The sequence below is a fragment of the Ranitomeya imitator genome, chromosome 5 (genome assembly GCF_032444005.1).
Source record: "Ranitomeya imitator isolate aRanImi1 chromosome 5, aRanImi1.pri, whole genome shotgun sequence".
Taxonomy (NCBI): Eukaryota; Metazoa; Chordata; class Amphibia; order Anura; family Dendrobatidae; genus Ranitomeya; species Ranitomeya imitator.
Genome location: NC_091286.1, coordinates 367208481 through 367235097, shown reverse-complemented (window position 1 = coordinate 367235097; position 26617 = coordinate 367208481). Strand labels below are relative to the sequence as shown.

The 26617-nt window shown below is 42.5% G+C and overlaps 1 protein-coding gene across 1 annotated transcript in view; it reads right to left on the bottom strand.

Annotated features, from left to right (window-relative positions):
- Positions 1-26617, bottom strand: part of COL9A1 (collagen type IX alpha 1 chain) — a 214945-nt gene that overhangs the window by 120881 nt on the left and 67447 nt on the right. The window contains exons 11-12 of the mRNA XM_069726644.1: positions 1303-1356; positions 857-892 (exon numbers count right to left, since the gene is read on the bottom strand). Of these exons, the coding sequence (XP_069582745.1) occupies positions 857-892; positions 1303-1356 (90 nt within the window). The remainder of the gene's footprint in view (positions 1-856; positions 893-1302; positions 1357-26617) is intronic.

Below are 26617 nucleotides of genomic sequence, written 5' to 3'. Positions count from 1 at the left end.
CTGGTGGGCTTTCATGAAATACACTAAGGACCTTCATTTTTATAAGGACATTCTATACCGCAGTAATGCAGTTCAAATTTCATATATTCAATGTTGGCAAACATCGTAGCACTTACAATGTGCTGCTGTATTCCTTTTCTTGTTTATCCTAAGGTTGGGTCATCCATAAGTATTCCTCACACTTTAACTTTAAGACTGCCCTTCTTCTCTGACCTCTTTCAGTATACTGAATGTATATGGGGTTGTCTCATGCTTATGATACCTGTGAAGAGGCCACAATCATGCACCGATCAACTTGCATATCGTTGATCGTCACTCACTCATGGGTAGAAATCGTCCCGTGTAAATGAAACTTTAAGAGATCCCGTCAGAATTGATGCTGTCTGAACCACATGCAGCATGAACACATACTTTGTAAATCCGAGTCGAGACAATGTGTCTCAGACAATAAGTCTGAGGCATGTCCCAGTGGCTGGCATACGCCACGCGGCTCCATAACAGGTCTTTCCCTGTAAACACATATAGGGTTCGGACAGCATGAATCCATTGTCATGTTCCTTCCAAGCTCTGTACAAACACTGACGAAGCAAAAGATGCAGTAAATTGCAATTCTAAAGCCTATAGAGTGGTGACTGCATCTCTACACTATGTTTCAGGCAGTGTTCTCCAATGATAAACTACATGTATTGTTTTACCTTGTTTGGTTTGGCACATGTACACCAAGAAATTATTATATTAAATGCACATAGTGTAACAACAATGCTAGAGCTTTAATTGTTTCCCCACAGTTCTTAACGCATCTTAATCATGTTTACATTTTCCACTGAAAATCCATTAATCTGTTATTGTCACTTACCGACAAACCGCGGGAACCTGGCAATCCAGGCTCACCCTGAAAGAATAAAATATAATGAGTGCATATCAATGATTAAAGCATCATTTCCAAATATTCATAATAGGTATAATAATGTATGATAACTTGCTGACCTTCGACATAAATGGAAGACCTCTTTTATCAGGAGGAAACAGTGAAAAGGAAGACAATCCAGCAGCAGACCGGTTATTTTAGTCTGCATTTTACAATCAGTTGGTAGTGTATGGGTGAATATTGATGCAATGTAGTTGCTAATAATATGGTATTTCCCTCAACTTTTTTTTGGGTGATTCTACTTTCTCTTTAACTTAATTGGTTAATTAACATATCCCCTTTTCCACTGGGTTTGTGTCATGTATAATTTTCTGATTTTTTGATGTTTCTTTCTCAAATATCATATGACTAAATTTCCAATATTCAATGTCTACCTTTTGTCCTCTTTGTCCAGAAGGTCCAGAGCTTCCTTCAGGTCCAGTCAATCCCTGTTATAATGAACAAGAGGTAACAATTCATTGTTCAGGTATGGCTGTCATTGATTGGACAGAAATAAATATTACAGTGGTGGACGGTATAGATGTGTTAACACTTAAACATGATGCATGGAGAATGATACTTTATCAATTTTCTAGGTATATAAAATACAGATTTATAATCTAACTAGATGGCAGCCCGATTCTAAAGAATCGGGAGTCTAGAATCCATATATACTTTATTTATTCAAATGTAAGAATAATACAATTAATAAATAATAGTAAGAAAGAACAAAAATAATAGGCAGTATATGGAGAAAACACCAAACAAAAGTTCAAAATTGGTGTGAAAATGTCACTGAACCACTTCACAACTAAATATATATAGTTTTGGTAAATGGTATTATAATTTTTTTGACGAAATTCGGCAGGAGCTTGAAGAGCAACGTCACTGGGCCCGCCTCCACACAGTAGAAACTTGCTGTGAGGTAAAAATTCAAAAATCACACCAAAATGGCGGGCGGAGTGTGTCACAGTACGGCACGTTTCTGATTGGTCGCTCGCAGCAGGCGGCAACCAATCAGACACTGGACACTGTTGACGTCACTTATCTCCGGACATTAGCTCCGGACATTAGCTCCGGACATTAGCTCCGGACAAAGCCACGGAAGTTGGCACAAATTGCAGGAAGTAGTATTCTAGGCAATTATATATTAGATATCCTTATATGACGTGAATGAGTCCATCAAAATGCTCCATTAAAGATACATGTATCATAAAGCAGCTTTATTAGTGGTCAAGAATCTGAAAAAATAAAGATCATATAGCTCCAAAAACAGACAAAGCCAAAAGTCTGGGACAAATTCAAGTCAATTATGTCTTAAAAAAACTTATCAATACTGGCTAATTGTTAGAAAGTTTAGACTTAGACATGGCGATCGTAAAATCTGCCAGTTTTATCATACAGTAATAGTATGTCATGTTGTCTCATAGATCTGGCATAATGTAACACTGTATAGGATAAGTTCAACCCACTCTCAAATAGTTGGTTTACTTTGCCTGAGAAAGACTATTCCCTATTTCCAGCTAATCCATGCTACTCTTTGCAAAGGCATACCTCTTCACAGAGGTAGATTATGAATAAATATGGAGCCATGGAGGAAAGAGTGAGCGGTCAGATGGAGCGCTGGGCACGAAGATAAGGACAGAAGGTTAAAAAAATGTACACACAACCCCAGAATATACCTGGGGTTAAAGTGGCCAGATTTTACCCCGAACAGAGAAAAAAAAAGCCAACCAGCACTCCCAATGTGAACACATGCAAGCTGCAAGCTGTATCATATAGATATAAAAGAACACAGCAGCACATGTACATGAATCTAGGCCATGTGAAAACACAGACAAATGTTCGATATTAATCATACTTCTCAAAAATATTTTTTCATAAAAAAATTTTTCAAAATTTTTTTTTTTCCTAAAACTTACAGTTATAGATAAAATGAAGATTCGTAGCGCATAAATTGGCCAATTCATGTGTGCCCATCAACCCCGGCAAGGTGATCTCCCTCTGATGGGTCCAGATTATACCCCGGCTATATTCTGGCCTAGGCCAAACTATACCCCGGGGTATAAATTGGCCTAGGCCAGTTTTTACCCCTCTGGGCCAGAAAATACCCAGGCCTGCTGTAGGTCAGATTTTTCATGCTTTTGAGAACCATTGAGTGATATATTTAATAACGGGGCCCCAGGCAGCGCACAGGGGCCCCAGGCAGCACACAGGGGCCCCAGACATCGTACATGATTGAGTGATATACCCATGAACGAGGCCCCAGGCAACGCACAGGGAGGCAGAGACAGCACATGGGGCCCCAGACAGCGCAAGGGGCCCCAGACATGGCACAGGGGCCCCAGGCAGCACAGAGGGGCCCCAGACATCACACAGAATTGATACTTGATACTCAAGAACGGGGCCCCAGGCAGTGCACAGGGGGGCAAAGATATCGCACAGGGGGGCAGAGACATCGCACAGGGGGGCAGAGACAGTGCACAGGGCCCCTGTGAGCTGTCTCTGCCCCCCTGTACACTGTCTCTGCCCCTCAATGCACTATATGGGCCCCCTGTGTGCTGTCTGGGATCCCTGTGTGATGTCTGAGGCCCCATTCTTGAATATATCACTCAATCCTGTGCGATGTCTGGGACCCCTGTGCACTGCCAGGGGCCCCTGTATGCTGCCTGGGGCCCTGTGCACTGCCTGGGGCACTGTGTGCTGCCTGGGACCCCGTTCGATGTCTCTGCCCCATGTGCTGCCTGGGGCACCGTTATTGAGTATATCACTCAATGGTTCTTAAAAGCCTGAAAAAACTGCAGCTGGGGTATATTCTGACCCGGATGGGTATAATCTGGCCTAGGCCAAACTATACCCCGGGGTATAGTTTGGTATAGGCCATAATATACCAGGGGTATAATCTGGCCTAGGATACTTTAACCCCGGGTATATTCTGGGTGGGGGGGTTCATCTGGTCTATTACACCGGAACCCTGTATCTCTCCTCGAGTCTGTATCCCCTCCAGAGAACAAGGTATTTGAGGGAATTTCAGACCCTCTGAGAATCCATGATCCTCTGCACCTCATACTTCAAACCTCCATCAACAGAGACAGGGGGAGGGGAAGAGACAGACAACACAGAAGGAGCAAACTTCTTTAACAGAGATCTTCGAAAAACATTGGGGACACAAAGGGACTGTGGAAGCTTTACTCTAAAGGCAACTGGATTTACTACCTCCAAAATATCGTATGGGCCAATGAATTTCAGACCCAACTTTGCTGAAGGTACTTTTAGGCTAATTATTCTTGGATGATAGCCAAACTTTATTCCCAACTTTGAAAGTGGCACCCGCTGAACGTTTCCTATTGGCTTATGTTTTTGCTGGAACTGAGCCACCCCAACATTCTTCTGAACCTCCCTCAAACATCCCTGAGTTTCTAAATGGTCACCTCCATTTCAGGGCATCCAGAACTCATCCTAGAGAATTCACTAAAATGAGGATGAAAATCATAATTACAAAAGACAGGAGAGGCCCCAGTGGACTGATTTACCCAACTGTTAAAGGCGAACTCAGCAAGAGGCAAAAATGAAGACCAGTCCTCCTGCTGAGCCGCCACAAAACTTAAAATGTGTTCTAGCGATTGATTCATCCTCTGTCTGACCATTTGTTTCAGGGTGATAAGCAGAGGAAAACGACAAATAAATCCCTGAGTTCCTACAAAATGCATTCAAGAATTTAGAGGCAAATTGCACCCACTATCAGATACAATGTTTAAGGGAATTCCACGTAATCTCACCACATGATTGATAAATAATCAGGAAGTGTTTCAGCATTAGGTAACCCAGATAAAAGACCAAAGTGAGCTTTATTACTCAATCGATTAAGCACCACCCAAATAACCAGTTTTCCACCAGATAAAGACAAATCCATAATAAAGTCCATGGACAAATGAGTTCATGGTCTTTGGAATAGGCAATGGAGCTTCCCTGGCTGGACGGTTATGACAGACTTTAGTGCGTGCACAAATCTCACAAGCGGATACAAATTCCTTAATATTGTTAAGCATGGATGGCCACCAAAAGAGTCTAGCAACAGCTTTCTGTGTAGCAGTGACTTCCGGGTGACCACTTAAGATGGAGTCATGAAATTCCTGCAATAGACAGAATCTAAGATACACAGGCACAAATAATTTAAGTTAAGGAGTAGCCGAGGGGGCCAACACCTGGACCTCATAAATTCTGAGGATATCATAAAAATCACAATTCCTAGAGGAAGAATGGAGAATGGAGAATGGAGGATGGAGGTTCTGGAGGAAAATTGGAATAATGGCTGCGTGACAAAGCATATGCCAGAAATGACCCCGGTTTAAACGTGATGGAAAAATTCAATCTAGAGAAAAATAAGGACCATCTGGCCTGTCTAGGGGGTTAAACATTTAGCAGATTCAATATAGGCTAAATTTTTATGATCTGTCACCACAGTAACAGGATGAATATTTCCCTCCAAAAAATGTCTCCATTCTTCAAAAGCTAACTTGACAGCGAGCAGCTCGCGATTCCCCACATGATAATTTCTTTCAGCACACAAATATTTCCTGAAGAAAAATGCACATGGATGCAAGTTGGTCAGAGTTTTGGAACCCTGAGACAAACAGCCCCTACCCCAACCTCTGAGGCATCCACCTCTATGATGAAATGTTTCTCAGATCACGAGGTTGAACCCAATTAATTACAGCCTGCACCTTCCTGGGATCCATTTTAAATCCTTCAGCTGACACAATGAACCCCAGGAACGGTTTTTCATGAACAGAAAAAGTACATTTTTCCAATTTAGCAAACAAAGAATTTTCCCTGAGTTTCTGTAAAACAAATCAAACGTACTTATGGTGAGAATACAGATCAGGAGAAAAAATTAGAATGTCATCCAGGTATACCACCATAAATGTTCCAATAATATCAGAAACAATGTCATTCATAAAGTTCTGAAAGAAAGTATGTGCATTGGTTAAACCAAAAGGCATGACAAGATTTTCAAATAAACCCTCTGACATTAAATACACCGTTTTCCACTCATCACCCTCCCAGATACATATCAGATTATATGTCCTTCTAAGGTCAAGCTTAGAATACCATTTAGCCCCCATAAGATGATTATATAGTTTGGGATTAAGTGGAAGCGGGTAAGTATTCTTAACCGTAATTTTGTCTAGTTCATGGAAATCAAGGCAAGGACAGAGGCCACCATCTTCCTTTTTCACAAAAAAGAACCCCACAGCTACAGGCGAGGAGGAAGGACGGATATGACCCTTCCGTAAACTTTAATTTACATATTCTTTCATAGCGGTCCATTTAGGCCCCAACAAATTATACAGGCGCGCTTTAGGCAATCTTGCATTAGGAAAAAGATTTATACCACAATCATAAGGACGATGGAGAGATAGTATCTCAGTCTCTTTCTCCGAGAACACATCTCCAAAGTCTTTCAGGTAAGCCGGCAGACCCTCCAGACTAGTGGAGCAAATTTGTACAGAGCTAAGGCATTTCTTATGACAGTAGGAACTCCATTCAACAATATCCTTCGGATTATGGATATGCAGACATGGAAATCCCAACACCAACCCAGCAGGTAAATTATCCAACACACAGCAGAAGATGGACTCAGAGTGAAAAGTTCCCACTCTAAATGTGAATTCCACCATTACCAGCTGGACAAAGTTCTGAAGTAACACTTTTGTCAATGGCGACAATTTGAATGAGTCTGTTCAATCTTACTGTCCCTAATCCTAATTTAAAAACCAGTCCAGAATCAATGAAATTGGTGGCAGATCCATAGTCAATGAAAGCAAGAGCAGATAACCACAGGTTCTGATAACAAAGTTCCACGTCCAGCAGTACTTTATTTGAGGAGTAAATTGGTACCTGAAAGTCTGGGTAACCGCCTCGAATATCACTCAGACTTAGACATTTCCCGACGGTTTGGTGGCTTGAGGGCGCATCGAACAGTCTTTGAGAAAATGTCCAGCGCAACCACAATAAAGTCAAAGCCCAAGATCACACTGACATTTCCTCTCCACGACCTGAGAGTAGGCTGCTCCAACCTCCATTGGTTCTGTTTCTGGCATTTGAACAGACTTGGGCAGGATGACTGAAACTCCCCGTCATTCACCATGTCTTTCATGAATTCGATGATCCATTCGAAAGGCCTGGATAATGGCCTCCCCCATGTAACAGGGTGGAGAATGCAAAGCCAGAGCATCATTTAGAGTATCTGAAAGGCCATGGTGAAACTGACACCTGAGAGCTGTATCATTGCACAAAACCTCAGAGGACCATTGCTGAAGCTCAGAGCTACAGTCCTCTGCGGTGCAGCCCCCCTGTGTCAGGTTCATGGTCTTAGCTTCTGTGACCTGGGCTCTGTCAGGTTCATCATAGATCATCCCTAAGGCATCAAAAAAGACAAACAGAAGACCGTTCTGGGGCTAGTAGAGACAAAGAGAATGCCCATGTCTGAGGACCCCCTCGTGATTATTTCCACTTGCTGAGACTCATCCCCTGAAGACTGGAGTTATAAGGTAAAAAAATAGATTGCAGCTCTCCCTAAACACTCTAATCTGATCCTTCTCCCATGAAAATTTGTCAGGAAGTGCCACTATATGTCCAGGAAAGACCAACTGCATGTCAGAAGGTACAGGAGTCATTGCTACAGCCGATGGTGGAGAGCTTTGGGAAGCATCCATGGTTCTAGAAAACTGACCCTGCAGCTGATACTGTGAAGAGTCTAGTTTTTGGTGTTATCTTGCCAGATCCTGAACCACCTGGGTCAGATTCGCCTCCTGATTACAGATTGCACGAATGGGATCAATTGGTGGAGAGGTAAAAAAATTTGTGGCTAGTCAAAATGTGATGCTAGTCACAACCAATGGACAGGCCGTGAGTCAGCGAAGTCAGATGTTCCCGTGGTCAATACCAAAAGAGCACATAGTAAACCAAGGGAAAATACTATGTCGTAAGTGAGGTCACATGCTAGGATCAGAATACCACAGAAATAGATAAGCAAATGGGCAATAACAAGTGGGTAGTCATAACACGGTCCAAAGGTCAGCAGCAGAATATCAGATGCAAATGGACATTAACAAATGCGTAGTCTGAACACAGTCCAAAGGTCAGCAGAATATCAGATGCAAAGGGGCAATAACAAACAGGTAGTTTGAACACGGTCCAAAGGTCTGCAGCAGAAGATCAGGACTTAGAGCACAGAGATCAGGAGAACACGTAAGCGCATGCACGCATGCACGCGCACACACACCAGAGAGCACAAGATTAGAACAAGCTTTGACTGGCAGTGATCTGGGGCCAGATAGCTCACCTAGATAACAGGGCAATTAAAAAGAATAGGGAGCACCTGTGCAACTCTCTGCACCTACCAGTCTCAGATAGGTCCACCGAATTGTCAATCAGGCACTGACAGCTCAGCACGCCCCAGCACAGGATAGGATGACAGAGATGTCCATCACTGAGTCCCAGACACTCTGAGCAGAGGAATCATGACACCTGCTATGGAGTATATAAAAGAGGCGCTAGCTGGGGAGAAAGTCTAGGACCACCCGAAGACAGTACGAAAGAGTGCTTGCCTATGAGGAAGAGAGTGCAATGTATGTAACTATCTTTCATTAGACTGTTTGTGTTACCAGTACCCTAAAATTAAAACAACGTATAAGGATTTCAACCTTCCAGTGAATAAAAAACCACCTCTTGCATTGACTTTGTGTTGTAGTTCTTCCACACTATCTCTGAGTGGGGAGCCATCTAACTGTAGGGGAACCCATCCTCATTGCTGCAAAGGGGCGCACCATACCACCTGTGCCTATCCTATAAAAAAGTTATCACCTTGCTTCTCCCAAATTACTCAATCTCTTTTGAAAAAAAAAAGTGTATAAAAAAACAGCATTTTACCAGTAGAAAAGTTGACATGCTGCAAACCCATTTAATAATGAGGCAGATTTTTGAGTGGCTACCCAACGTGGACTCTTCATGAAATCCAAATCAAGTAGTGACAAAAAAAAGTGACTTTTGTTTTCTGCATTAACATATTAGCTTCTCTATCCTCAAGATGTGTCGGAGTACGAAATGACTCCCACTGATCTAAAAATTATGTCATATCCTAAAAATGTATCATCATCACTATATAAAATGGGAATACCCCTTTAAATGTTAAGCCCTGTTGACAAAATAGCAACAAACCCATTGAGGAAATCATTTGGAAAAGAGAATTAAATAGGAAAATTCTTCACTGACATTAATACTTTAAATGCAATACAGTCACAATAAAACCATACAGAACATTTCAAGAGAAGAATAACCAGTAAATATGAGTGAAAGGATTCCTGGAAATGCCAATTATACATTGACAACGGGAAAGAAAACATATTTTCTAGCGCTGCTCACCTTATATATTATCCTTTGACTTCTATCAATAAAATCAAGTTGTTTTATCGCAACAAGGAAATAATACTAAAGTATGAGCAAGATGTGAGGACTAGTGTTTCTGAATTTCTAATAAATGATTAATACTTAAGATATTTGAATTAATGTGTCAATGATTACTATTATGCCTTTAAACATTTATCACATATTCATCTGAGCTTTTCCTTGATTGAAAGCTTTCAATTGAACATTTCAGATTCTCTATAGCCAAAAGCAAGAAATGGTGGCGAGAATGATTAGAGGATACCTGCTGATTAACCCTTCACCGCCTTGCAATTTTCAGCTTTTGCTCTTTCGTTTTTTGCTTCCCAGAGCCATAACGTTTTTATTTTTATGTGTATATAGCCGTATGAGAGCTTGTTTTTTGCAGGACAAATTGTACTTTTGAATGAAACCATTGATTTCACCATATAGATTACTGGAAAGTGAAAAAAACAATTCCAAGTGTGGTGAAATTGCAAAAATGTTGTCATATTCGAAAACCTGTAGCGTTGCCATTTTTCGTCATATGGGGCTGGTTGAGGGCTTATTTTTGTGCCCTGATCTTACATGTTTTTTTATAACATTTGGGGGTATATATGATGTTTTGATTGTCTGTTATTGCAATTTATTGCAAAGTTCAGTAGCCAAAAAAACGTAATTCTGGAGTTTCCATTTTTCTTCTCATTACGCCATTTACTGATCACATGAATTTACATTATATTTTGATGGATCTGACATTTCTCAACTCAGCGATACCAAATATGTGTATTTTTTTAATTGTTTTATTTTGAATGAGGCAAAAGGGGGTGATTTGAACTTTAATGTTTTTTTTTTATTTTAATTTTCTACGCCCGTAACATACCATATATTATGGATGCGTAATATGCGGAAGATAGGAGCTGCCCCATAGAGAATCATTGGGCCGTGTGCAATGCGTATTTTCTGGACATATTTTCTGCGCTCATACGTCCGTAAAACTCGCTAGTGTGACGCCGGCCTTAGAGGTACAATACAGCTGATCAGATCAGCTGGTATGTGCAGAAATAGATGCGGGCTTAGTGCCGGAGTCCGCATCATACGCAGGACACTACCTTGGACATGCCTATATGCCCAAGGCTGTGAAGGGGTTATAAAGAATCTGTCAGCATAATTTTGCTATGTAATCTGAGAGCAACATGATGTAGGGTGTTGTGAATTCTGTGGCAAAGCTCCCTCCTGTGGTCACAGGTGGTACTTCGGCTGATTCTCTCTGTGAGCTTCTGTTGGTGGAGGGAAGTGGTACTGCGGCTTCTGAGTTTCCTCCCTCAGGTGATCTGGTGAGGTCGTTAGGTGCTTCTCTACTTAACTCCACCTAACGCTTTGATCCTGGCTTCCTGTCAATGTTCCAGTGTTGGACTTGCTTTTCCCTGGATCATTCCTGTGGCCTGCTGCTCTGCATAGCTAAGTTCTTCTTTGCTATTTGTTTGCTATTTTTTCTGTCCAGCTTGTCTAATTTTTTGCTGGAAGCTCTGGGACGCAAAGGGTGTACCTCCGTGCCGTTAGTTCGGTACGGAGGGTCTTTTTGCCCCCTTTGCGTGGTTATCTTTAGGGTTTTGTGTAGACCGCAAAGTTACCTTTTCTGTCCTCGCTCTGTTAAGAAAGTCGGGCCTCACTTTGCTGAATCTATTTCATCTCTACGTTTGTCTTTTCATCTTAACTCACAGTCATTATATGTGGGGGGCTGCCTTTTCCTTTGGGGTATTTCTCTGAGGCAAGGTAGGCTTATTTTCTATCTTCAGGCTAGTTAGTTTCTCAGGCTGTGCCGAGTTGCATAGGCAGAGTTAGGCGCAATCCACGGCTGCCTCTAGTGTTGTTTGGAGAGGATTAGGGATTGCGGTCTGCAGAGTTCCCACGTCTCAGAGCTCGTTCTATGATTTTGGGTTATTGTCAGATCACTGTATGTGCGCTGACCTCTATGTCCATTGTGGTACTGAATTGCCTTTCATAACAGTACAGGAAGCCAAAAGTACCAATGATTCTCAATAGAGGGAAAAAGAAGTTCTGAGACCATTTTTTTTTCTTTGCACTGTGTTTTGCCTTTTTGGGTGGTTCAGTACACAGGTGTAGCGATGGACATTAGAAGTCTGTCTTCATCTGTGGAGCAGCTCTCGGCAAGAGTACAAAAGATTCAAGACTAGTGTTGAGCGATACCGTCCGATAATTGAAAGTATCGGTATCGGATAGTATCGGCCGATACCCGAAAAATATCGGATATCGCCGATACCGATATCCGATACCAATACAAGTCAATGGGACATCAAGTATCGGAAGGTATTCTCATGGTTCCCAGGGTCTGAAGGAGAGGAAACTCTCCTTCAGGCCCTGGGATCCATAGGGATGTGGAAAATAAAGAATTAAAATAAAAAATATTGATATGCTCACCTCTCCGGCGGCCCCTGGACTTCACACTGCTAACCGGGAGGCTTCTTTGTTTAAAAAGCGCGCCTTTCGGACCTGTGAATGACATCCCGGCTTCTGATTGGTCTCGTGCCGCCCATGTGACCGGCACGCGACCAATCAGAGGCCGCAACGTCATTCGCAGGTCCTCAATTCCTAGAATTAGCAGTTTTGTGAATGAGAATGACGTCGCGGCTTCTGATTGGCCGCGTGCCGGTCACATGGGCGGCACGCGGCCAATCAGAAGCTGCGACGTCATTCTCATTCACAAAACTGCTAATTCTAGGAATTGAGGACCTGCGAATGACGTCGCGGCCTCTGATTAGTCGCGTGCCGGTCACATGGGCGGCACGCGACCAATCAGAAGCCGGGACGTCATTCACCGGTCCGAAAGGCGCGCTTTTTAAACAAAGAAGCCTCCCGGATAGCAGCGTGAAGTCCAGGGGCCGCCGGAGAGGTGAGCATATCAATATTTTTTATTTTAATTCTTTATTTTACACATCCCTATTGATTCGATACCGATACCCGATATCACAAAAATATCGGATCTCGGTATCGGAATTCCGATACCGCAAATATCGGCCGATACCCGATACTTGCGGTATCGGAATGCTCAACACTATTCAAGACACTATTGATCAGAAAGCTATGTTAGAACCAAGAATTCCTATTCCTGATTTGTTTTTTGGAGATAGAACTAAGTTTCTGAGTTTCAAAAATAATTGTAAATTATTTCTGGCCTTGAAACCTCGCTCCTCTGGTGATCCAGTTCAACAGGTTTTGATTGTTATTTCTTTTTTGCGCGGCGACCCTCAGGACTGGGCATTTTCTCTTGCGCCAGGAGATCCTGCATTGAGTAATATCGATGCGTTTTTCCTGGCGCTCGGATTGCTGTACGATGAACCTAATTCAGTGGATCAGGCAGAGAAAAATTTGCTGGCTCTTTGTCAGGGTCAGGATGAGATAGAGGTATATTGTCAGAAATTTAGAAAGTGGTCCGTGCTCACTCAATGGAATGAATCTGCGCTGGCAGCTATGTTCAGAAAGGGTCTCTCTGAAGCCCTTAAGGATGTCATGGTGGGATTTCCTATGCCTGCTGGTTTGAATGAGTCTATGTCTTTGGCCATTCAGATCGGTTGACGCTTGCATGAGCGTAAATCTGTGCACCATTTGGCGGTATTACCTGAGCTTAAACCTGAGCCTATGCAGTGCGATAGGACTTTGACCAGAGTTGAAAGGCAAGAACACAGACGTCTGAATGGGCTGTGTTTCTACTGTGGTGATTCCACTCATGCTATCTCTGATTGTCCTAAGCGCACTAAGCGGTTCGCTAGGTCTGCCACCATTGGTACAGTACAGTCAAAATTTCTTCTGTCTGTTACCTTGATCTGCTCTTTGTCATCGTATTCTGTCATGGCATTTGTGGATTCAGGCGCCGCCCTGAATTTGATGGACTTGGAGTATGCTAAGCGTTGTGGGTTTCTCTTAGAGCCCTTGCAGTGTCCTATTCCATTGAGAGGAATTGATGCCACGCCTTTGGCCAAGAATAAGCCTCAATACTGGACCCAGCTGACCATGTGCATGGCTCCTGCACATCAGGAGGTTATTCGCTTTCTGGTGTTGCATAATCTGCATGATGTGGTCGTGTTGGGGTTGCCATGGCTACAAGCCCATAATCCAGTATTAGATTGGAAATCCATGTCGGTGTCCAGCTGGGGTTGTCAGGGGGTACATGGTGATGTTCCATTTCTGTCAATTTCGTCATCCACCCCTTCTGAGGTTCCAGAGTTCTTGTCTGATTACCGGGATGTATTTGATGAGCCCAAGTCCGATGCCCTACCTCCGCATAGGGATTGTGATTGTGCTATCAATTTGATTCCTGGTAGTAAATTCCCAAAAGGTCGACTGTTTAATTTATCCGTGCCTGAGCACGCTGCTATGCGCAGTTATGTGAAGGAATCCCTCGAGAAGGGGCATATTCGCCCGTCATCGTCACCATTAGGAGCAGGTTTCTTTTTTGTAGCCAAGAAGGATGGTTCGCTGAGACCTTGTATAGATTACCGCCTTCTAAATAAGATCACGGTTAAATTTCAGTACCCCTTGCCATTGTTATCTGATTTGTTTGCTCGGATTAAGGGGGCTAGCTGGTTCACCAAGATAGATCTTCGTGGTGCGTATAATCTGGTGCGAATCAGGCGAGGAGATGAATGGAAAACTGCATTTAATACGCCCGAGGGTCATTTTGAGTATCTAGTGATGCCATTCGGACTTGCCAATGCTCCATCAGTGTTTCAGTCCTTTATGCATGACATCTTCCGAGAGTACCTGGATAAATTCCTGATTGTGTACTTGGATGACATTTTGATCTTCTCGGATGATTGGGAGTCTCATGTGAAGCAGGTCAGAACAGTTTTTCAGGTCCTGCGTGCTAATTCTTTGTTTGTGAAGGGATCAAAGTGTCTCTTTGGTGTGCAGAAGGTTTCATTTTTGGGGTTCATCTTTTCCCCTTCTACTATCGAGATGGATCCTGTTAAGGTCCAAGCCATCCATGATTGGACTCAGCCGACATCTCTGAAAAGTCTGCAAAAGTTCCTGGGCTTTGCTAATTTTTATCGTCGCTTCATCTGCAATTTTTCTAGTATTGCCAAACCATTGACCGATTTGACCAAGAAGGGTGCTGATTTGGTCAATTGGTCTTCTGCTGCTGTGGAAGCTTTTCAAGAGTTGAAGCGTCGTTTTTCTTCTGCCCCTGTGTTGTGTCAACCAGATGTTTCTCTTCCGTTCCAGGTCGAGGTTGATGCTTCTGAGATTGGAGCAGGGGCTGTTTTGTCGCAGAGAGGTTCTGATTGCTCAGTGATGAAACCATGCGCTTTTTTTTCCAGGAAGTTTTCGCCTGCTGAGCGAAATTATGATGTGGGCAACCGAGAGTTGCTGGCCATGAAGTGGGCATTCGAGGAGTGGCGTCATTGGCTTGAAGGAGCTAAGCATCGCGTGGTGGTATTGACTGATCATAAGAACTTGACTTACCTTGAGTCTGCTAAGCGGTTGAATCCTAGACAGGCTCGTTGGTCGCTGTTTTTTGCCCGTTTTGACTTTGTGATTTCGTACCTTCCGGGCTCTAAAAATGTGAAGGCGGATGCTCTGTCTAGGAGTTTTGTGCCCGACTCTCCGGGTTTGTCTGAGCCGGCGGGTATCCTCAAGGAAGGAGTAATTGTGTCTGCCATCTCCCCTGATTTGCGGCGGGTGGTGCAAAAATTTCAGGCTAATAAACCTGATCGTTGTCCAGCGGAGAGACTGTTTGTCCCTGATAAGTGGACCAATAACGTTATCTCTGAGGTTCATTGTTCGGTGTTGGCTGGTCATTCTGGAATCTTTGGTACCAGAGAGTTAGTGGCTAGATCCTTTTGGTGGCCCTCTCTGTCGCGGGATGTGCGTACTTTTGTGCAGTCCTGTGGGATTTGTGCTCGGGCTAAGCCCTGCTGTTCTCGTGCCACTGGGTTGCTTTTGCCCTTGCCTGTCCCGAAGAGGCCTTGGACACATATCTCTATGGATTTTATTTCTGATCTTCCCGTTTCTCAAAAGATGTCAGTCATTTGGGTGGTCTGTGATCGCTTTTCTAAGATGGTCCATTTGGTACCCTTGTCTAAATTGCCTTCCTCCTCTGATTTGGTGCCATTGTTCTTCCAGCATGTGGTTCGTTTACATGGCATTCCAGAGAATATCGTTTCTGACAGAGGTTCCCAGTTTGTTTCAAGGTTTTGGCGAGCCTTTTGTGGTAGGATGGGCATTGACTTGTCTTTTTCCTCGGCTTTCCATCCTCAGACTAATGGCCAGACCGAACGAACCAATCAGACCTTGGAAACATATCTGAGATGCTTTGTTTCTGCCGATCAGGTCCTTTTTGCCTTTGGCTGAGTTCGCCCTTAATAATCGGGCCAGCTCGGCTACCTTGGTTTCGCCATTTTTCTGCAATTCTGGGTTCCATCCTCGTTTCTCTTCAGGACAGGTTGAGCCTTCGGACTGTCCTGGTGTGGATACTGTGGTGGAGAGGTTGCAGCAGATTTGGACTCATGTAGTGGACAATTTGACCTTGTCCCAGGAGAAGGCTCAACGTTTCGCTAATCGCAGACCCCGTGTGGGTCCCCGACTTCGTGTTGGGGATCTGGTTTGGTTATCTTCTCGTCATATTCCTATGAAGGTTTCCTCTCCTAAGTTTAAACCTCGTTTCATTGGTCCGTATAGGATTTCTGAGGTTCTTAATCCTGTGTCTTTCCGTCTGACCCTTCCAGATTCTTTTTCCATACATAACGTATTCCATAGGTCATTGTTGCAGAGATACGTGGCACCTATGGTTCCATCTGTTGATCCTCCTGCCCCGGTTTTGGTGGAGGGGGAATTGGAGTATATTGTGGAGAAGATTTTGGATTCTCGTGTTTCTAGACGGAAACTCCAGTATCTGGTTAAATGGAAGGGTTATGCTCAGGAAGATAATTCCTGGGTTTTTGCCTCTGATGTCCATGCTCCCGATCTTGTTCGTGCCTTTCATGTAGCTCATCCTGGTCGGCCTGGGGGCTCTGGTGAGGGTTCGGTGACCCCTCCTCAAGGGGGGGGTACTGTTGTGAATTCTGTGGCAAAGCTCCCTCCTGTGGTCACAGGTGGTACTTCGGCTGATTCTCTCTGTGAGCTTCTGTTGGTGGAGGGAAGTGGTACTGCGGCTTCTGAGTTTCCTCCCTCAGGTGATCTGGTGAGGTCGTTAGGTGCTTCTCTACTTAACTCCACCTAATGCTTTGATCCTGGCTTCCTGTCAATGTTCCAGTGTTGGACTTGCTTTTCCCTGGATCATTCCTGTGGCCTGCTGCTCTGCATAGCTAAGTTCTTCTTTGCTATTTGTTTGCTATTTTTTCTCTCCAGCTTGTCTAATTTTTTGCTGGAAGCTCTGGGACGCAAAGGGTGTACCTCCGTGCCGTTAGTTCGGTACGGAGGGTCTTTTTGCCCCCTTTGCGTGGTTTTCTTTAGGGTTTTGTGTAGACCGCAAAGTTACCTTTTCTGTCCTCGCTCTGTTAAGAAAGTCGGGCCTCACTTTGCTGAATCTATTTCATCTCTACGTTTGTCTTTTCATCTTAACTCACAGTCATTATATGTGGGGGGCTGCCTTTTCCTTTGGGGTATTTCTCTGAGGCAAGGTAGGCTTATTTTCTATCTTCAGGCTAGTTAGTTTCTCAGGCTGTGCCGAGTTGCATAGGCAGAGTTAGGCACAATCCACGGCTGCCTCTAGTGTTGTTTGGAGAGGATTAGGGATTGCGGTCTGCAGAGTTCCCACGTCTCAGAGCTCGTTCTATGATTTTGGGTTATTGTCAGATCACTGTATGTGCTCTGACCGCTATGTCCACTGTGGTACTGAATTGCCTTTCATAACAGTAGGAACAGAGACCTTGATTCCAGCAATATGTTATTTACTGTACTGATAGCTCTAGTTTTGATAAAATCACTGTTTGTAATCTTCCATATTCAGGAGCTCTCTATAACCCTACCCCTATCACTGATTGGCAGCTTTCTACCTATGCAGAGTGTACATAATACAGTAAGTAGTCAATCAATAGTGGAGGAGCAACATACAGTGCTCAGCAGTCAGAGAATTGATATATCTGCTGCAGATAAAACAGTCATTTATTAAAACTGCAGCAAGCAGCACAGTAACATATACATCACTGTAATCAGGGTCTCTGCCCCTATATTATACTGCTATCAGGTGGGGTAGCAAAAACCTATTGACAGATTCCTTCTAACAAGACCTTTCTCAGGACATGATGTACAATTAGTGAAAGTGATATACATACATTCACTCGATTCATTCCTTATAGGCTGTTGCTGGCCATTTGTGGATTTTGCTATACACTATGCAGAAACTGTAGTACTCCTGTAGTAGCCCTAACAGAGTATGCCTGTAGTATCTCCTTGGTTGTCTGTCCAGTGTGTGTAGTGTATGTATGAGATAGGAAGCCATCAACTTAAAGCATCTGAATATACTCACTGTGTTAAATTGGCATATGTCACCAGAATGTAGCGACAAAGATTAAAAAACACTTGCCTACTGCCATGCAAAATGCTACAATGCAACACCCCATCACACAGTATATACCCCCCATTACCATTCACATCCTGGAAAGCAATCTTCATCCACTGTGATGCGTACCCTTGTCATGACAAGAATTTTTTCTCAGGACTGTTTCCATAACAACTGAAAACACAGATGACTCTGGAGCTGTTGCTCCTTTGCCTGTGCCCATCCATTAGCCGACTCTGCACTACCTGATGCACAATGTGGCGGATACGGTCACACTCACTAATCTCACAGACACAAAAAAAAGAGGTGGGCCACAGGGCCACAAAAGACATCCATTCTGGCCATACACATGGTTAAGACACCAATAACAGGGGCACTGTGATAGTTAGAGAGCCATTATCACCCTGTAATAAGCTTCTTTTTAGGATGAATTTATATACTGGAGTATTCTTAGAAAACTTTGGATGTTGATTTGCCACAAAATTTCTGCAGACCTCTTGAAACTCAATCTTTGCCTCAGGTGAGGTAAAGTCTAGCTACATCTCTGGAAGTATATATGGCTGCAATTTCAACAACCACAAAGGGTATTATCACCTAGCTTTATTTTGCCGACAGGGAACAACAAGCTTTTCATTTCCCCATGACTGGAAAGCCTTAATTTAGCAGTTTGTTATACTGAATGACAGCAATTGTGGAAGTTGTACTAGCCATTAGATGCCATTACGGCTGGAAAACAGCAAGGGAAGCAGATAAAACACTGCCTCATGGCACTTTTTTTTTTTTTTTTTAAAAAAAGGCGTCTATATCTCATCAGAAAAGAAGTCAGTTTTCCTCTGAATTTAGCCAGCATTGTGAAGAATGGATGTATGAGGTTACCATAGACCCATCCAGCGTCATGCATATGTAAGGTTAGGTTCACATTCACGCAGTGCTCTCTGCCAAGCACTGCGTCAGGTTTCTGTCAGAGTCCATGAAAATCTGTATTCTGACAGGAACCCAGAGAGAGCCATTCACTGAATAAAGCCACCGAAGTTCCTGTAGACTGAGCGAGCTCCGTCCTGGTAGTATTTGTCTTTTTCAGAGATGCACAAAAACATGGCAAACCACATTTTTGTGAACGTCTGAAGAGGATGAGTTTCGTCAGTGTGTACAGTGACTTATGGATAAGTTGGTGCTCTGTCAGGAGTTCCTGTCAGGATACAGTTTTTTGAGAATTCGGACAGAAACGTCAATGTAGTGCTTGGCGGAGAGCACTGGCTGAATGTGAACCTAGCCTAAGGAACACCACCAGTTGTCCACATTATATACTATATACAAGGTTTAGTAAGAGTAGAAATGTTTGCTATGGGATAAAAACTCAATCTCTTTCCATTCGGTGACATAGGCTGCCTTTGTAAAAACTCAACTATTTTTACTGACTGAATTCTAGAACTGCAAGTAAAACGCTGGAATGCTTCATGCCAGCCTGCCAATTGGTCACCAGTGACAGAAAATGTTAACATTGGCCAATTATGTAAAAAAAGATTGAAAAATGCTTGAATAAATAAATCCAAATGTTTACAGCAAGAGAGCAGGAAACAAAATGTCCAGAAAAACAAGACCAACATTTGCTCAAATGTCAGCCACTTATATAACTGTTTGTGTGGGTTTTCTGCACTAACCCAAGGTCATCAGACTCACTTTAAAAATAACTCACGAGTAAGGGAACTTGGCTAAAAAAAAAAAAATAACAAATATCACTGTTGTCTAAAAACTGAAATATATATAATCCGGATGAGTAACGGGAAGTCTCAAAAGACCAGTTACAAAACTACAACAAACCAAACAGGAGGAAGCAGACTAGCGCACTACCTGAGTGCCATCTAATGGACAATTCAGACATTACATACAGCTCTAGCCTTTCTTACAATAACAACGATATCTCCATACAGAAAAAGTGTAACTCACACCGAATTATTCAAATTCAATGGCATTTGTTGTCTTAAAGGGAATCTATCTCTAGGTTTTTACAACTTAATCTGAGAGCAGCATAATGTAGAGACAAAGACCCTGATTCCAGTGATGTGTAACTTCCTGGACTACTTGGTGTAGTTTTGATAAAATTGCTCTTTCATCATGACAAAATTATCATTAGAGGACTAGTAAGCATGCTGCCAGGTAGTCAAGCATATTCATAAGCGCTATCTAACCTAGCTCCCATCATTGATTTGCATCTTTCTGAGTATACTGTAAATAGGCAGAAAGCGGCCAATAAGTGTTGTGGGCAGGGTTATACAGAGATCAGTGATCAGAGAACTCATAGATTTGCAGGATATAAAACAGTGATTTTATCAACTTAACTTATAGCAACTCAATAAGTGACACATCGCTGGAATCAGTGTCTCTGCCTCGATATTATGCTGCTCTCAGATAGGGCACCAAAAACCTGGTCGCAGAATCCCTTTAAGGGTTGAAAATGCATAGAAAAATGAAAAGATTTGTACTCAAGTAAGCAATAAATGCATAAACTACATCTTCTACATCTTAAGCCATGTGCTTTACATTTCTGTAACCAGGTAATCTGTGAAACAACCTGCGCTTCAGTCTTCTAACTCCACACTGTAGAGAAAAGAGTCGTGTGTATTATGTTTAGTAGCATGCTGCTTCTCTTAACTTATATCACAACTTCATTAACTTTCACAGATCCATCACAAAATTAGGCAATGGTACATAGCGTGATGGGCTCCAAAGTCATTTTACTCCGTCCCATCTGTTTAGGAGCTTCAACAGCATGCACCACTTCTTCTTAGAGCCTGCACAGCGCTCCGTATGCAGAGTTCAGTAGTGGAGATGAGTTTATCATAGGCTGCTGCATTTTGCATAAGCCGTACCCAACACATTAAAGCTTTCAGTATATAATGAAGTGACCTTTAAGCTTTGCAGTATCAGTCACTGCCTTTCCAGAGGGCAGCAGCATATGACAAACTCATTTCATCTGCACAGGCAGCGACCGAGACCGAGATGATGATCAGCAGCTACTGAATGAAGACATTATTGGATCATGTGTACTGCATATTACTAAAAGCTGCAGTTATATTTTTACACTGTTTCAAACTCTAAGGGTTGAGGCTATAGTTAGGCTTTGGAATACAGTTATTGCTAGGTTTATGTTTAGCACTAACATTAGGCTTAGTCCTAAGTTTAGGGTTAGGGATAGGGCTACATTTAGGGATAAGGGTAGTGTAATAAAATAGCTATATTAAACTAATGTAATTTTTTTTTAAAAAAAAGGTTAAAAAAAATAATTTTTATAACAAAGTATAACTTTTTATTTTTTTAAATGTTAAGTAACATTTGAGCTAGATGATAAAAATAGGAGGTCAAAAGACAAATTACAGTGCATCAATAGTTTCTTAAGATACACTAAATGCACTTGGGGATAAGGGGTTCAATACTGGAGCAGTGGAAGGAATTCAGGGAGTGCTGACAGTTAGGGAGCACAAGTAATTGCCTGATCCTGGATTCTACCATATTACCTCCTTAATACATGCTATGCCTCTGTATTGAGGTGAATAAAATTAAGTTATCTAGAGTATATTAGAAATTGGAATTATAATAGCATATAGCAGATGTCTGCAACTGTCCCATTTATCTGAATGAGGCCTACAGATATCCATGTACTTCCTTCCAAAACATTCCTGATTTTCCATTGCAGAATTCTGCTGCATATGAATTTAACCATAACGGATAACTAAGCTTTCAATTAACTTTTCAGAAAAAGTCATCATGTGTGTATGAGGAATCGATTCACAGGACCGGATCTATTGGCCAAGTCAGTAATCCATGGTCACTGCATGGAAGACCAGTCAAATACCTCTTGCCTGACAGCATCCACAGCTTTTCTTTTGATTAGTGAGATATCATGTGTGTCATGCTGTAATGAAGACGTTGTGACAAGCTGGCTAAACTAAAGGAGAGTCATGGATGCCAGGAGGTAGGCGGCAGCTCTCAGGGCGCCCATCCAGCTGTCACAGATTACTGATATGGTCAATGGACTGGGCACTGTGAATCGATGTGCAACCACTCTAGTTTCTAGCCGTTATATGACTTATACTGCATTTTCAACAGTTCTTCTCTCTATAGGTTGTATTTTTAATTTACAATTGACTCTCCCATACAGAGCACATCACATTAATATGGATTTCTAATATTCATTCCTTAGTAAGCACAACCCGAAAAAGCAGCATGGAGGACGATTATCATTCATATTATTTATTATTAGAGCACCATTTATTCCATGGCGCTTTACATGTGATGAGGGGTATACATGAGGAGGAGAGAGGACTATGCCTGCGAGGGCTCACAGTCTACAAGGGATGGGCAAGGATACAGTAGATGAGGGTAGAGGTGGTTGTGCATGGTATGATGGAACAAGGGTTACTGCAAGTTGTAGGCTTGTTGGAAGAGGTAGGTCAATAGACAGTATTACTGAGCAGTTTAGATGTGAATCTACTAATTAAGATGTAGAGTGAGATAAAAGACTTGTTAGAAAGCTCAGCACTTTCTGTGTCTCCAGCTACCTGTTTTCCCACTTCTCCTTCCCTCTCTCTCATACATTATAAAGATGAGATGCCCAGTGCACTTCTATTATCTTTATAACCCTTGTAATTCCATGTGGCAGGAGCTGTTCCTCCTGATAATGTCTCCTTATCTGCATTCTGAGGTGAGGAGGCATGGCAGGGCGTAGCCTGCTCCCTGCTAGTAGCCCTGCAGGTCTAGCCCCCTCATGCTGCAGTGCAGGAGACATTATCATGGGGCTGACTGCTACTAAAAGCCAGGAGAGGGCCACAGCCTGCCATGCCCCCTCTTCTTGAACTGGCTATTACAGTGGGGAAGAAAGGAGCAGTGAGGAGCAGCTCCTGTCACATGGAAGTACAAGGATTATAAAGATAATAGAAGTTCACTGGACATCCCATTTTTATGGTTTATGAGGGCAGGTTCAGTACAATATTTTTTTATCTCCACAAAGTACCGCTTTAAAGTATTCATAGCAACTCATAAACACATTAAGTGCAATGAATGAACCCTGTGATATTTCCTGTATCACTGTGCAGTTTTATATGAGTGTCTGCATTCTCAAGATTCTAGTTCAGTGCTGAAATTCCTTTATAAACATGTTTGCCGGAACATCAGATGTAAGAATGGTGTAGATTTCTCTGTCTTATGCATTTTTTCCTATTCATGTAGTAGTTTTAGCTTTTGCTGGTAGCATATGGCTTAACTTAGTAACAACAGCTGTTAACGCATGAACTAATGGCAAAGCTGGGTATGTCATGAAACACATTCTGCCATCACAATGGGTTATCTGTGGTTTTCTGTAGGACATCATGTTAGCCGACTATCTGTGCATGCAGTATAAGATTCCAAAGTACACAGCTGCGTTTGGCCTTTCATTTGACCTCTACATATTCTCATCATTGTATCCTTGCTTTAAAGGGATCCTGTCACCATGAAAACGTAGTCCAACCTGCAGGCACCATGTTATACAGCAGGTGGAGCTGAGTAGAATGATATATGGTTTTCTGAGAAAAGATTCAGTATAATCTGTGTTTGATCATTTAATTCTCTGCTCTTACAGGAGTTCTTGGTCCAGAGGGCGGTCGTATCAGTGACTGACAGCTTTCATTGTATAAACAGATATTCATAGACAGCTGTCAGTCACGGAGAGGACCGCCCACTGGACTGAAAACTCCAGTTTAAATGATGAAAAAACGGGTTATACTGTATCTTTTCTCACAAAAAAAATAAAAAAATAATAAATATATATATATATATATATATATATATATATATATATATATCTACTCAGCTCCCCCTGCTCTATAACCTGATGCCTGCAGGTTGGACTGCACTTTTATGGTGACAGGTTCCCTTTAAACACAGCATTACTAGAGCTGGTAAGGCAAAGAAAGAATCTCTTCTCTGTATTCTTGACTGTACTTGACAATCTATTAGCAGCGTAAAATGACCTGCATGAATGACTGGAGAAGCTGAACGACCCAAGATCACTACTTATTAACCTTATTAACAGCAAGTGGCCAAGGTAGGTACTTTGCTGCTTCTTGTGCTGTATTGTAAGATGACATCTGCAGGTTATATATGTAAATATAATATGTCTCAAAATCTAGAAGAACTTTTCTCCACTAGCCCAATGTTCAGAGCACAATGCACTTTGTACCCAGTGTTCTAAGCACAATCTTCTGGACATGGCTACAGTATTTTTCCATAAGAAGTATTGGCCTTTGAGACCATGTTCCGATGTAGCATAAAAACTGTTTGTTTCTGCTGCTGCGTTTATGCGATGCGCAATGTGCTGCCAACAATAGACGTTTGTGCCAGCATAGAACTCAACGCACTGGACCAACGGCCATTTTGCTGGTTCATCGGGTGAATGCCAACCTATATAAATGGAATGATAGTCAGCCATGAGCATTCACTGATCATTGGCCCATCTAAATGGGCAATTAACCAGATATGTCTCTATCTGGGGAATATTGCAACTCTTCACTTTTCCAATACAATGACACCAAGCAAAACTTACCCCTGCCCCTACAATTATTCTCTACAGATTCAATGTCCCTTATTATGCTCTGGGGTTTCTCAGGACCAAAAAGCATAATAAACTAAAGATGCAAAAAATACTAAAAACACTTATACTCGCCTTACCGCTCACCTCTCAGACCCTTCCGCTCTTCACTATCACCTTTCTGGTCCTGGCCAGATCTTCACATTGCCGCCAATCATTGTTCTGCACATGAGCATGCAAAGTCATGATGCACACTTGGACGTCATGATGCTATAACCCTTTGCGCACTTAGGCGGGGTATTCAGGGCGAACAACAGTGATCTGAAGATGCGGCGAAGACCAGACGGAATACATGGAGGGGACAGAGAGATGAGAGGTAAGGTGAGCATAAGTGAGTTTTTTTAACATTTTGATCGACTTTTACTATTTAGAAATTTGGCAGCCAGCAGTGGCCATTTTGCTGAATCCATTAAGAGAATGGAAAAAAAAAAAAAATCAGCGTTTTAGCAAATTCTTAATTTTGTAAAGTTCAAGTCGAATTTAGTCAACTAGAATGTATCTGCTCATCGATACCAGTAATATGTATAAATTAGCAACACTTGCATGAAACATAAAGTGGTCAATTCCTTTGAACGAGTTTGCCACTTAAATGAAATTGATTAGATATCCTGCGATGATAATGTGTGCAAACTGTAAAGCGCTGCGGAATATGTTAGCGCTATATAAAAATAAAGATTATTATTATTATATCCTTAGGAAAGTTCATCAATATCAGATGGGAGGGGGTCTAACACCCCACCGATTTCTTCCACTTAATGTATGAAACTTTGCAAAAAGTACTAATATATCCCCTCCAAATGTTTATTAAACCTCAAAGAATGGGAACACTGTGGCCCACAGCAGGTAACTGGATGTCATAAGCCCCGAAGGTCAAAGGGCACTAAATGGGACTTATTAGAAATGACAAGGCCGGGGTCCTTCTCTGCGCTCACAGTGCACAGTGCTGCAACATGCTGGGAATTTTAATTGTGTTCTGCCTCATTCCGGTAAATGGATTCATGTTATCCATCATGTTCTGAATTGAGCCAGTGACATTAAAGATAAAGTCTTCATTTTATGGATCTGATATAAGTGATAGCACTACAGATCCCACCTGTATAGCAATGTGTCATTCAGCTCTGCTACACCTAAGTATTTCACCTATGTATTAATCGGAATAATTACGTTTAAGGTCATTTTTTCGATTGCAGCCAACAAACATATACAAGATGTAAGAAAAAGGTGATTTATTTATAGCCCCTCAATATGTGTTAAAAATCCAAGTCACAGAAGTAAGATGGGCTGACTTGCGGAGTGCGGAGGTTTCACATGCCATCAGCATTGCGCATGCAGCCCATGTAATTGTAATAATTACAGTCAGCCTGCAGGCCCCACAGATCCGGGCCCAGCACACTCTATCAGCACGATATGACAAACATGCAATTTGATCAGAGCAAAGACGCTGTCGAGCAGGAAGCTATGTGACGTCTCCTATAAAGTCACTGGTGAGGAAATGTCTGCTATGATACGGAGACATTGTCATACCATATGTTACTGTCTGATGTACGAGACGGGATTTCTAATACATCACAAAGTACATGACGAGGCAGCTGTCAGCATGCTAATGGATAATCACAGCCCACAATATGAAACACTGACACTACCTGCAGGCAGTGTCAGGCTCGGGTGTCAAGGGCCCACCAGTAACCACTCCAGGGCCCCACCTTTCAGCAAACCTGACATTATCCTCAATCACAAATTTATTGTTACATGAATAAGATGCTGCGTTTGTCTGTACAAAGCATATTGTGCCAAGTACCGCTCCTATAAGAGAGTGGTGGCCCAGTCCTGCACAGGAGCCCACCGGTGGATTCTCCTGCTCTACAGTGGGCCAGTCCGAGCCATCATTTCCTGGAAAGCTGGGTGACAGCTAACACGGCCAACGTATCGAACTGGAGATAATTAAGACAAGGTCGTTCCAATGTCTGCTAAGGTACCTAATTCATGTCCCTCAGTCTCTGTTTGCTCGGCTATAGCAAATCTGCCATTCTGAAGTCTGTAGGGGCCACAATTATCACCAAATTACTTGTCCCCCAGCTTTCCCAGAAACAGACACAATTAATCAGTTAAACAGAATTTGCAACAAACTAACAAAAAA